This window comes from Paramormyrops kingsleyae, chromosome 2 (genome assembly GCF_048594095.1).
Source record: "Paramormyrops kingsleyae isolate MSU_618 chromosome 2, PKINGS_0.4, whole genome shotgun sequence".
Taxonomy (NCBI): domain Eukaryota; kingdom Metazoa; phylum Chordata; class Actinopteri; order Osteoglossiformes; family Mormyridae; genus Paramormyrops; species Paramormyrops kingsleyae.
The window spans coordinates 4,643,634-4,657,003 of NC_132798.1; the positions used below are offsets into that span (position 1 = coordinate 4,643,634).

The 13,370-nt window shown below is 40.9% G+C and overlaps 2 protein-coding genes across 2 annotated transcripts; one reads left to right on the forward strand and one right to left on the reverse strand.

The window, feature by feature from the left end:
- Positions 1-4,603: 4,603 nt before the first annotated feature.
- bag4 (BCL2 associated athanogene 4) lies at positions 4,604-8,584 on the reverse strand. The gene is made up of 5 exons (XM_023838576.2): positions 8,220-8,584; positions 7,455-7,580; positions 7,164-7,370; positions 6,548-6,811; positions 4,604-6,074 (listed from the first exon to the last, which is right to left on the reverse strand). The coding sequence occupies exons 1-5, from the start codon at positions 8,370-8,372 to the stop codon at positions 5,643-5,645; spliced, it is 1,182 nt and encodes a 393-aa protein (XP_023694344.1). The 5' UTR covers positions 8,373-8,584; the 3' UTR covers positions 4,604-5,642.
- A 1,019-nt stretch (positions 8,585-9,603) lies between these two features.
- On the forward strand, positions 9,604-12,601 carry LOC111857573 (U6 snRNA-associated Sm-like protein LSm1). The gene is made up of 4 exons (XM_023838577.2): positions 9,604-9,777; positions 10,137-10,205; positions 10,442-10,557; positions 11,668-12,601. Exons 1-4 carry the CDS (start codon positions 9,732-9,734, stop codon positions 11,836-11,838), a joined length of 402 nt encoding a protein of 133 aa, XP_023694345.1. The 5' UTR covers positions 9,604-9,731; the 3' UTR covers positions 11,839-12,601.
- The last annotated feature ends 769 nt before the right edge of the window (positions 12,602-13,370 follow it).

Genomic DNA, 13,370 nt, shown 5'->3' on the forward strand with positions numbered 1-13,370 from the left:
GGTCTTTTACAGTCATGATGGCGTCCACCAGAGTCATGTGCTCCCGGATCATCAGATAAGCCAGGACCAGCGTGCCCGAGCAACTAACTCCCAATGCACAATGTATCAGGATTCTCCCTGCATAGCCCCATTCGTGGTGGTCGGGCAAAAGGGAGAAGAGTCACAGATTTATTCATTTAAGTACAGGGTAGATACATATTTGTTATCTGCTTTATTAAATTATCTATAAATACAGCTATGGAAGAAATTAAGAGACCACAGCACAGTTTTTTTGCTCATTTCTCAGTTTATGCGTCTCTGATATACACACACACTGCAACCTCTTTATTCTCGGTTTCTCATTGATGAAGGGCTTCTTCCTTGCTTTGTGGGACTTCGGTCCTGCATCTAGAAATATGATACAAACTGTCCTAGCAGTGCACCTTCCTTTTGAAGGTCACTTGATGTCATCTTATAATTTATGAGAAACTGTCGGATAAGTTGACGGTCACTTCCACCCTTTACCTGGCTGGTTTCTGGTCGTTCCCAGTGTCTCCTGCAAAAATTTTGAAATTTTGAACCTGGAAGAAACCTGCTGCCCAGAGAGGTCTTCTGCCATCAGAACCAGGATTAAACCAGGATTTAAAAATGCAGTTTTGTTTAAAAATAAAGAGTGGTCTCTTTATTTGTAGCTCAGATAAACCCTACAAGACACCGAATTGCAAAATCACAAATACAACCCAACAAGCATTCATGGCCAAAAAGGCACTATAATGTCGACAAGGAGGAGGCACTGACTACAGACCACCTCAGGGGTGAGAACCTGAGTGCAGCCATGTGGCAGGTGACACCTCAGCACCACACCAGTCCGAATGGACCAATGTGAGTTTTTTTTCCAATAGCTGGAGTGCCAATCCTGCCACCAACCCCCAAGTTTTTCCCTGTAGGTTGGAGGACCTCCTTATAGAGCTGGATGTAGATTAACATCATACTCAGGACAAAGCAATTGCAGGTTAAGGGCCTTTGCTCAAGGGCCTGACAGAGTAGAATTACTCCAGGTATTCACAGGATTTGAACCAGCAACCTTTGCAATTACTGGCATAGATCCCTAGCCTCAGAGCCACCACTCTGTCCTGGCAAAAAAATAAAAAATCCAGAACAGAGAAACCCAAACCAACAGACGGGGTTGTGCAAAACTCTTGTACTGCTTGTACTGTTTAGCGCTAATTCACATATTATTTTTCTATTGGAAGATGACTATAGTCTGCAGACTCTGCACGTACCTCCTCCACTAAGGGCCTGGTGGATGAAGTCGGCCGCAGGGATGAAGTAGACGCTCATGTCGAAGGTGGGTGAGTCTTGTGCTTCGATGCCGAGGTAGGTGATGCCTATCGTCTTATAATAATCCGCATTATTGTGGTGCTCGCTGTGCGCACAGTTCAGGATGTGGGAGATGCGCAGCCTCTCCAGCTTGCTCCGAAATGCTGGTATGTCCCTACCGTGGATAGAGTATGCCTCTTAAACGCAAAAAATAGACCATTCCAGGTATATGTCACTGAAACTAGACAGTACAAAACTAATAAACAACCACCAGTGAGGTAATAAGCTTAAATTGGAGACACACGTAACGTCACATGAGAAATTTTGTAGTTCCAATTTAATATGTCCTAAAGATTTGATAGCTGATTATTGGTCTGCCGAGGCCCCTGCCTTTGACTGTCACTTGATCTACATTGCACCCAAGCCCTACGGCTCCCCCTGCAGGTGGTGGGCCCACAGGACGACTCTCTCCATGGGTAGAGGCCCATGCCTTCGTGCTCCCTTCTGGCCTGGCTTCAGGGCGGGGCCCCAGTCTCCCCAATCTGAATGGGGTCACACTGTCCTTTTTGGCCGTTGTCACAGGGTAAATGAATAGTGCTTCATCTGGCTGCTCACCTAGGACCAGGTTGCCTTGGGAGACCCTATCTGGGGCAACTGGCCCTGACAACGTAGCTCATAGGATCACAGAGGTGAACTAATCCCTCCTGCAGGATAAGGTCCAAAAGGAACCAGTCAAGGTGGTTTAGGCATCTATCTAGGACGTCGAACCAGGATTATATCTCTTGTCTGGCCTGGGAACGCCTTTGGTATCCCCCAGAGAAGCTGGAGGAAGTAGGTGGGGAGAAGGAGGTCTGGGCATCCCAGCGTACACTGCTGCCCAATGACCCAATCCCAGAGAAGAGGCAGATAATGGATGGATGGAGACTATGCGTCATACCATTTTGGGTGTAACCTATCCTGTGCTGTCTGAGAGAGGCTCCAGCTTAATGGATAGAAGGTGAATTCTATACGTATGATTTCTATACTTATGATGGTCATTCTATCTTGACATTTTAAGCGAGTAAAGGAGTAAAGCAGTGGTGATTGTTTAAATAATAATAATAATAATAATAATAATGCATTTTATTTATATAGCACTTTTACATGAACTCAAAGACACTTACAGAGAAAGTACACAAAAAACAGATTAAAAAACACATTATGCATATGGAAGGTTAAATGCCTTAGCAAAAATAAAGGTTTTTAGCTTGGTTTTAAAATCTGAAACAGAGGTCGATAAACGGATGGCAGTAGGGAGTGAGTTCCAAAGGCGGGGAGCTAAACGGGAGAATGCACGGTCACCATAGCGATGTAATTTGGAAGGGGGGATGAGGAGAGAACCAGTGGAGGAAGATCTAAGACTGCGGGGAAGCTGGTAGGGTAGAAGCAGAGCAGTAAGATATGGTGGACCTTGATTATTAAGAGCTTTAAAAGTCAGAAGCAGCATTTTGAAATGAATGCGCTCTTTTACGGGGAGCCAGTGCAGGCTTTGCAGAACGGGTGTGATGTGTTGATAGGAGCGGGTGTGAGTAAGGAGGGGGGCAGCAGAGTTCTGAACTATCTGGAGTTTATGGAGAGATTTAGCAGAGACACCAGCGAGTAATGAGTTGCAGTAGTCAAGATGGCTAGAGATACAGGCATGAATGAGGGACTCGGCAGCAGAGTTTGAAAGATATGGCCTGATACGGGCGATGTTACGGAGGTGAAAATAAGCTGTTTTTACTGTGGCACGAAGGCGTGCGTCAAATGAGAGGGTTGGGGTCAAAGGTGACACTAACAGTTGCTTCACACTCTGTGTTTTCCATGTCTACACTGGTGGTCAAAATTGTGGAAGCACTTACATTTTTGGCATTACGCTTTAAAAAATACTACATAAATATTGGCGGTAATGTTTATAAACAATCAAAGAATGTTTACAAATATCATACACTGGACAATTAAATAAGTAACTGGAATAAAGTTCTGCAGTCTCTAAAAATGGGCAGTGTTCCCACAATTTTGGCCACTTCTGTAGATATATCAACATAAAGGTATAAAGGCAATGAGAACAGTCAGATGCAGCAATGCTGCCGTCCTACTCACTGATCTCCGATGTACAGGTTGGGCCAAACTTCATCCGCGTGGTTGAGGATGCTTCTTCCCGTAACCAGAAGCTGCTGAAGCTCCAAAACGCTAAGCGGAGGTGAGCTTCTGACTGACTCTCTCATGGTCAGAGATTCCGGATAACTTGACTCATAAGCCATTGGATTAAAGGGACAAGACTATGTTCGGTAAATAGGCTATATATTAGCAAGAACGTTTTTCCTTACAAATTTGTATTGAAAAAGCTAGTCATATAGACGCATTGTCGGTGATATTCACATTATTTTATCAATATTAGAACATTTTAGAAACATTATGACAACCTAACATATAAGCCTATGTATTGCATATTTTACACACATACGAAAGTTATTTTACCAGCTAAAAACATGCTGTTTTTAAGAATCAGTGCTACCTGCAAAGGAAACCAATTCTTAAATTGGCCTGTACGATGAATATAACAGATGACCGTGTTTTTCTCTTTCTTTCGGCATTCTCTTTTGCACACCGCAATGCACGTACCTGTTACCAGTCCCAGGTCAGATGGAAGAAAGTTCCGGCAGGCTACACTTTACCATCCCGGCTATTTTAGGCACTGTCCATGATCGGTGGTGCTTATATATATATAAAAAAGGAGCAAGTCATGCCAAGCTTAATGCGGTGATATCCTGTTTTGAGTCAGGTAGGGCTAATTAAATATTTATCTAATAACATCCATCAATCCTTCCATCTTCAGATTGCCTCTCTGGCACAGATAAGCTTTCATTGTTTAGTGTTTTTGTAAAACTTCGAAAGGTGACAGAATATCAACAAAATATTTATATATAAACACGCGTGAGTAAAAAATGTCAATTACACAGATTAAGCGTTTTGGTACTACCAAAATGGATTTATTCCTACCTGTTTTGGTATAACTGTCTCACAGTTAAGCTTCTACTATCGTTTCCTAAGGATGTTTCAAACAAACATCGCATTCACAGTTTACAGACAAAATACTATGCACAAGATGATTGAAGATTAAATACACAATTTACCAATTGCTATTTAAATATACAGATTTTACTCAAAACCCTTTAAAATGTGCGAAAAAGTATTGTTTGGCAGTGGTGCACTGTTACTGTAAATATATGTGTATTTTGGAAAAACATCTACATATATTGTATACATCAAAATACTTTACACATTTGTTTATTTTAAATATGTTTATTTTGAGGTATAAACTCCTCCTTTTATAAATGTAACAACCAAAACCTGCAAATTCATGGTGTATCCCTTACAGAGAGCGGGTACCTTCAGCAAGCCTTCAATAAATCCACAGTATTTCCAGCAAATGGTCCTCAGAGAGATCGGAAAAGTAATTCAATCTGGCTACATTCACACTCACACGTCACACTCCTCGCTTGGTACAGAATTCTGACGGGGTTTCTTGAACAAATACTGACACATACAACTGAACCGTAGAAAATGCCTTATAATATAGTTTGTCTTTTTCTGGTGGGGAAAAAAGCAAACAGGTGCAGTGGTTCCACTTCAATATATCCAGGTGTAAAATATAACTGTATCGAAACTTTGTGTTATCAAATTATCCGAAGACGAGTGTCATGGCCCTCGTCAGAGACGGATTACACAATACAAAGAACATCAAAGGTTTCCTTTCATGCAGAGCTACTGAGAGGACTTGTGATTATTTTCTAATAGGAAAAAGCACCTGCCAATATCATGGCACTAGTGTAAATAAACAAAAATATACGGGTGTTTTTTCTTAAATAAAATCTTATGTTACTATCAGAGCTATGACTTTGGTGCAAATAACAGAAAAAAGTACGATATTTTATGGACATTTGTTTTAGTCTCAAAAACGAAGCAGGGTTTTGCCCCACCGAAAAGGACGGTGCGTTTATGACGTCATTTAAAGGGATACTGGCAAAGCTACAGACAGCAGCCGCCCCTTCCAGTAAGGGACGGCTACACAGTGTCACTGTGTGAGTCACTGGCATAAATTCCATTTCTAATTGTTGCAGCATAGATGGGACCCGAACATTAAAAAAACATGAAATGAATGGACAGCAGCACACCTGCTACTGTGGTGTTTTGGGCTACATTGTCGCATCCAGTAACAGAGTCTGTACCACTCTCCTCTCACAATTTCAGTGGCAGTAAAGGTGAAGTAGGTGGTGCCCATCGATGACAGAGTACACTATGGTTTTATGGGGAGGGGGTCTTCAGAAGGCCTTCTTCTCCAGCCGATCGAGAATGCCCTGGATCTTCTGCACGGCCTCCTTCCGTGCCAGTCTGACAGACTCCTGTCCGTTGGTCTCCACAGAGTCCAGCTCCAGCAGTTCCTTAGTGAGCAGTTCTTCTAAACAGCGGTAACTTTTGTCTGTTTTGTGGCCCACAAATTCATCCACGTCCTCCTGCAGCAGAGACACCCGGGCCAGCACCTGCTGTACCCGCGCCAGACTGGGGTTCTGGCTCTGCGGGGGGCCAGTGGGTGGGGGCTCCCCCTGAGACTGCTTAGGCTCCTGTTCTTTCCCCATGTTGTACACTTGAGGAGGGGCACTGAACTCTCTTGGTTGACCAGGCCCAGGGTTGGCAGCCATTTGATTGGGTCCCATGGGTTGGTTTACAGGTACATAACCTGGATAGTGGCGATCCTGTCCAGAGCAACGAGATCATAAGGCAGATTAAAGTTCTGATGCAGATTAGCGCTATTATTTGATCAGTGCCCTTGTTTCAGAAAAATCTGCTAATTGGTTCCTAAAGGTGTAAAAGGCCAGACTATGCTTCCCTGTTTAATCCATCCATCAATTTTCCAAACCGCTTATCCTTCTGGGCTGCAGGGGGGCCAGAGCCTATCCTGGAAGCTACGGGCACGAGGCGGGGAACAACCCAGGACGGGGGGCCAGCCCATTGCGGGGCACCATGTTTAATCCTTGCTGGCAAAATTCTTTACATTTACTTAGCAGGGGCATTTATTTTAAACAACATACAAGTGAGAATCAGAGAGCAGGGACAAATCAGAGGGATTTGAACCGGCAACCTTCTGATCACAGGCAAGGTGTCCTACCCAGCGGATCACACCCCACTGCAGATCAATCAGGAGCAACACTGGCCTGTTAATACACACCTGAGGGTCATACTGTGACACAGAGGGAGCAGTCCAGGCAGCCGGGTGGGGTGGGATGAGGGGGTTCCCGTAATGGTTGTGCGCAGGTGGGGCATCGGGTTGCCACTGCTGCTGGGCCGTGGAGCCAAAGCCGGCTGTGTGAGGCCACGCATCTGGCTGCGGCCTTGCATGCAGTGGTTGCTGGGAAGGATATGGGGAGCTCTGAGGTACGGGGTGAACTCCATCGCCGTAATGTGCGTAGGGTGCTGGAGGATATTCGTGGGCCTGGAACACAGTCAAATCACAGCCACATGCAGGTGCCAGAGTTCCAGTGTTTTAACGAAAACAGCATGTAACTGAGAACAAGTGAAATTATCTTACAGTACCTAGTAAGAAAAAACAAAAATTCAAACTATTCTGTCAAAGACTAATTATTACAATATAATTCTACTTTTCATTTGAAATCTTACCCAATACATTTATCCAAAGTATATCCCACTTGTATCCATTTAAACTAAATATAGAAGCAGATAAGACAACTATACCTTGTAGGACTTCATCTGCTTAGTCACATCGCCCCCCTACAGTTTTACCTTCTATTTTCCCAAAATGAACCTGCAAAAAGTGAGTAACCTACCCTTTGACAGTGTGACACAGGGTAGTGGCAGTGCTGGGAGGCCAGTGGACCTGATGTACTGGTTCCCTGCTCAGTGCAGCCCTGGTTGGGATATGGAACCTGCCTGGTGGGTGGCTGGTCGGTACAGTAGAAGGGATTGGACGGGTGGATGAGTCCTGCCGGATACTGTCCTGGATTGTAAACAGCATCGGGGAAACCTGGCATTGTCTGAGGGCAAAAAAATATATATTTTTAGAATAAGAACATTATGTTGAAATACAGAAACACACAGAAACTCATTGTAAGCTTTACCTGTGGGTTGTATGGTCTTTGTCCATTGACCTCTGACCCTGAGGGATACGCACTGGAATAAGGCCCTGCTGTATGGGACTGTGGGTACCAGTAGTTTGAAGGGTAGCTGGGATACGGAACAGCTTCCTGCAAAGAAACACGTGAATATGCTTATCAAATGCCAGCTTAGGTGCTTAATATCAAACACTAAATTTACCGTTTTTATAAGACATGACTGTACGATGCTACCAATTTCTCTAATTCCTTGCCAACATGAATCTATTTTAACATCCTGGGTTTATAACTGCATAAAATGTTGTTAGATAATCGAATTCAACTTTTTATACAAGTAGTCACACTTTATTGTAAAAATTAAAGTAAGAGTATATCGCTATAATAATAGTGGTATACTGTACGTGATCAAGAGGTATGATGCTGACAGAGTACTACTTCCAGACACTTTTTCCCCTTTGACACGTTTTGAAGACCAGATTAGATGATCGAGCTGGCATTTGCGGAAGGGCGTTTAATATACTGATAACTGTCAAGGTGACACAGCAACGAGACCGATCGTGCACAACAATTTACTAATAAAGAGGCAGATATTAAGTACTTTGACCAAAATAAATTAAAAACTGGGGGGCTCTATTCATTAGTGTTCATTTGCGGTATTGTCGCAATATGCAAGTAATACATTAAAACAGGATGCGGATGTTACTTAACTGATAACTCAGAATGAACCTTAAACAAGCTAAAATGCATATACATAATTAATGGTTATCTTACCCGGTTGTCGGTTACCATTGAGCTATTCCAGTTGTTATTTTCTGAGTTGTTGTAATTTGTAGGCCAGACTCCCTTCGGATGTGACTGCATTTGATGCATAACCCAGGGAGAGTTTACTCCACTTCTGTCGTTCCGAACCGAGTCGTACGCCATTAAACCCTGATATCAACGTAAATGCACCTTATTTAGACTCCCAGCTATTTTTTGAGACCAAAATCAGCTACAGACGTTAGTAAACTAAGTCAACCTCGACAAAATATAGGAACCATTTTGCAATGACACTGCACCTTTAAATCTCTAAGGCTCGGTTTTTTTTCCGCTTGTCTACCGGACAGTTTACATAACGACACTCCCTATTTGCGTCAATGAACATTTTTCCCTCTAGCGAATCGGCGCGCCTATGTTAGAACAAGCCCCACCCATGTCTGAAAATAGACCAATCGTTAACAAGTAAATTAAGGATCACGCGACGATATTGCTAGGTGATATTTTGTTGCTGAGAGTTTTAAAGGGGAAGTTCACCAGGAACGAATCCTTTACCCTTAATCTGAAAGGTTTACAGAACATCTGCAGCTTTGCGCTGTGCTTAGGCGACCAATGTCTGAAATAATCACTATATTGAAACTATCTTGAGGGGAAAAAAATAATCAAACAATCGCTCCTTAATCCTGATCCTAAAAACCAATGCGTCGCAACTAAGTAACTAGGCTGGAGTGAACATTTTTTTATTTATTTTTTTCAGTCTTTGTATAAACATTTTTATTTACTCTAAACACTTACATGAACAAAACCTCATATAAACATGAAGAGTCTGATGCAGCCATAAGCTAAAACTGCCTCTGATATTTGATTCAAGGTGGCTATTTATTCTGCAGAACATACTCAAGGCAGCATATGAACGAAGTTTACGTCGGGTGAACTTACAAAAAATAAAGACTTGCATACAGCACAATGGACATCAATTTATTACTTAACTAAATACTCGTTTAGGATATTGGGTTAATTAAATAACCAGCATGTAATATTTTATTGTCTTCAATCTTTGTAAATAACACATTGTCAATTGTGCCTTAAAAATATTGAATTTTAGCACACAATGAAACTTAAGAACGGTTGAACAAAACCCATCACCCAGATCAGGTCATGAAGACTAAGATTAAAAGGCCCTTAAACACATTTAAAAATCTATCCAATTCCTAAGGAAAAAATACCAGTTCTAGAAAGACCTTTTTATTAATAATAATGAACAATATTATAGCATATCAACAAAGGAACTGTCATGCAATACATATAACAGTAAGAAAGCCAGGGATGGCCCTGAACAGACCTATTCAACAGGTCACCTTACCCAGTGACGTAACAAAGGGGTTAAACTCATAGCGGAAGTCAAGTTTGTACTTCCTGTGTAGGAAGGGGGTACACATTTGAATGATTCATGGCCTGAAAAAGTAGACATCGCACATATTTAACGATATATTGTTAAATAGCATCGTGCGAATATTGTTCTTCATAATGAATTACATGCCAGGGACAGCTAGCCTCATTGAGGATATTGACAGTAAGTGAATAGAATAATTCAGTAATACATACTTGCTTAAAATTTTTGTGAAGCACACTTCATCCTATGGTTATTCAGCTGGCTAGTTTGATTAAGTTGCATTTGCTTTTTCAGTTTGTGTTAAGTATACAAGGTTTGTCTTTGGGGCGTACGCCATTTAACTGTTTTATTTATTTACTTACACTGTTTGCTCGTCTTACATTTTCCGAATCTTATCTATCACGTCGAGAATAAAAACAACATGCAGACCTAAATTGTGCAATAACATTACCGCATCAACTAACAATTTAAATGAATAGTGAATGTTTTTAACCGTGATCGACCTGTACCTCATCGTTTTTTGTGGTCACTTTTCTCAGAGAAACATCTTGTTCTTCTTCGAGATGGAAGGACACTAATCGGATTTCTAAGAAGTATCGACCAGTTTGGTATGTAAGTATACATCAGAGAATGATATTCAAATAATGTGTTGGTGTATTATAATCAATCAATAATTTAGATTTTGTTGCTTATTTTTAAAACTGGTAATTCAGCCACCCTGGAATTAATTGAATGTACTTTTCGATTTCTTTACTTATCAGTATAGTTCACGTAGTTTAACATTTTATTAATTTACTTTATGCTGCTGAAATGTAAAGCCGTTTGTGTCTTTTTTTTCCCACAGCTAATTTAGTTTTACATCAAACTGTAGAGCGCATCCATGTTGGGAAAAAGTATGGAGACATTCCCAGAGGAATCTTCATTGTCAGAGGAGAAAATGTTGTTTTGCTTGGGGAAATTGTAAGTCGGTTCTTTAATGTTGCCTTTATTATTTAACAGTAGCTTCTGTGGTTTATAAACTACAGCATTGTAAATGTAAACATATAGGAGAATTTACATAAATAGTTCTATGATGATAACTCCTAAATATGTTCTTGAATGCTTTAAGTTCAAATTTTAAAATTAGAATTTAGACATCAGTGGTCATTGTTGGCACACCACAGCACACAACAACGAAATGTGTCCTCTGCCTTTAACCCATATGTGACTTTCATGACACAGCAGGGGGCAGCTAATTTAGAGCCCGTGGAGCAGTGCTTGGGGGCAGTACCTTGCTCAGGGTACCTCAGTGGTGCCTTGCTGGTCAGGGACTCAAACCTGCAATCTTTCAATTACAAGTGCGTTTCCCTAACCATCAAGCAACCACTGCCCACAAAAGCTGAGTTTCAGGCAGAACAGGGAACATGTGATTCACAAACATGATTCGGTGAAGCCAGCTCCATGAATATTGTGATGTACAGTACTGTGCAAAAGGCTTAGGCAGGCAAAGAAAATGATGTTTAGATTATCCTCGTGTTGGTGTAAAACTATGATATTATGCCTGTCAAAGTGTGTCAGCTTAGCCATTTCAGAACTTCTGCTAAAATCATCCCAGTATTTGCAGCGACCGTCCAGTGCAGCCAGTATTTATTGACTTGACCACTAGCACACCTCATACAGCGAGTCAATCTGTCACTGACTTTTTAAACCAATTCATTTAATTATTTAATTGAGCTGTTGGTGAAATTTAACAAAATCATGGAACGGCTGAGGTGCCCCTGAGGAGAGGTTTGGGAACTGAAGCCGTGTTCATCTAGCCATCCAACTAGATATCAGTAACTTTTTAGAAAACAGAAGACATTACTAGTTTTTATTGTGTTCCTCTAAATTTGCACATGTTCTAATGTTAAATTGTGTTTTTTGTTCTAAGCCAAAGTACACTTGTTACTCAGATAAACAGCTTTAAACATTTCTTTGGACTGCCTAAGACTTTTGCACAGTAGTGTATATAAAATCAGAAACTGTGTTGAAGTGAAATTCTGAGATAGGATCCCTCTACTTTGCAAAGGCTAAAGTGTTGTTCTTTTCTAGGACCTGGAGAAGGAGAATGACACTGTCCTGCAGCAGGTGTCCATTGAGGAAATTCTGGAGGAGCAGAGGTTACAACAGCAAGCTAAGCAGGAGATGGAGAAGGCCAAGACGCAGGCCCTAAAGCTGAGAGGACTGTCCATCCCTCGAGTTGACATGCTAGATGAATACTGAGAATCTCTGCTGTAGGGTTTTCGTTTTTAAAATTGGACTGAAGCTCAACCTGTAAATGAAAGTTCTGGGGGGAATGAGAAGACCAAATGAACGAATTGGACATTTCTTTTGATGGAAACAAAAGATCTTGCATTGATGTTTGGACAGTGGTTATACACATCTGTTTTTTATGCTACTTCAGGTGAGGACAACCTTTACAGACAGAAGGTTTTTTTGTTTTATTTTCCTTTCGAGAGGCAATCAAAATCAAGCCTTTAAAACCAGAAATTGAATTAAGTGTGGCTTGTGTAAATTGTTGCTCATGTTAAAAGTAATCCTGCAGATGAGAACACAATACTGTCAAAAGTAGGGTAGGGAGACACAGGTTGTATTAAAGATGTTATGCACCTCTCTGGGAAATGGTATACTTACGATATTTCTATGAATTTTACTTCTAACTGCAACAAATACATACTACAGTTATCTGAGTTTTTATTGCAAACTGGTGCTGTTCCTGCTTAATTTATCATGGACTGTGCAGATGCACATGTGCACATGTAACATCAAGCGCTTTAATTGAAAGGAACGGAATATATGGTTTGAGATCTAAGTCCTGGCCGTGACTTGATCTGCATATTACAGTTGGTTCAAAGGTATACTTGTATTGATGATGTAATTTTTTTTTTTTTTAATTTTTTTTTTTAAAAGTCAGGACTGCAAATGATTTTAGATGATGGTCTGATAAATGTATGGAGCTTGGTGCTCGTCTTAAGTGTGAAGCACAGTTACTGAGAACCTTCCGTATTTATGCTGAAACATGCGTCCACCCAGTCCAAATGCTGTACAAGAGCGTTCATCATCTTCCTTTTTGCTCGGTCACTGAGTGTCGATTATAGTTACTGCAGTGTTGTGGCAGTCAGGGTCCAGCCTGATTCTGGCTAAAAGTGCCACGAAGATGTTTGTTCGGTAACGCTTTACATTAACTGCACCTTCATAATGCTTTTATAATACAGTCATAAAACGTTCAGTACACCTTCATAATGTATTCATTAAGTATTCATAAAACATTCATAAATATCATGTATGTATACCTCAACATCTAACATCCCTTAGCTGTAATGTACATTAATAACAAACATTATAATTGTATAATCATGTAATGTTTATTAATGTATATTATAGGATGTTAATGTGTACTTGCATGATCGTTATGAATGCATTATGAAGGTGCACTGAATGTTCTATCAATGCATTATGAAGGTGCACTTAATGTAAAGTGTTACTATTTGTTTTTTATGCTGCCTTGACAATAATTCATTGGCTTTCCCCTACAACATGAGTCCTATTTCATTATTTGAACGTGTAGAACATGTGATGTTGAACATTATTCATTTCCAACAACCTTCTTGTTTTCCATAATGGCTTAAAATTGGGTGGGAAATGTAGAAGAATGTTGGTATGATTGAGTACCGATATATGAAATGTATTGAAAACTGTGTTACTTGTTTTCTGCCAGGAGGGGGCGCATAAATTCTCAGTTCAGTATTTTACAT

What these genes read in the sequence shown, in the direction of transcription:
- bag4 (XM_023838576.2), bottom strand. Translation starts at nt 8,372, where the DNA reads ATGGCGTACGACTCGGTTCGGAACGACAGAAGTGGAGTAAACTCTCCC. An exon ending in AAAGACCATACAACCCACAG is followed by an intron (nt 7,371 to 7,454) that starts GTAAAGCTTACA and finishes TTTTGCCCTCAG; the next exon opens with ACAATGCCAGGTTTCCCCGA. An exon ending in CTGTGTCACACTGTCAAAGG is followed by an intron (nt 6,812 to 7,163) that starts GTAGGTTACTCA and finishes ACTGTGTTCCAG; the next exon opens with GCCCACGAATATCCTCCAGC.
- LOC111857573 (XM_023838577.2), top strand. Translation starts at nt 9,732, where the DNA reads ATGAATTACATGCCAGGGACAGCTAGCCTCATTGAGGATATTGACA. An exon ending in AAGAAGTATCGACCAGTTTG is followed by an intron (nt 10,206 to 10,441) that starts GTATGTAAGTAT and finishes TTTTTCCCACAG; the next exon opens with CTAATTTAGTTTTACATCAA. An exon ending in TTGTTTTGCTTGGGGAAATT is followed by an intron (nt 10,558 to 11,667) that starts GTAAGTCGGTTC and finishes GTTCTTTTCTAG; the next exon opens with GACCTGGAGAAGGAGAATGA.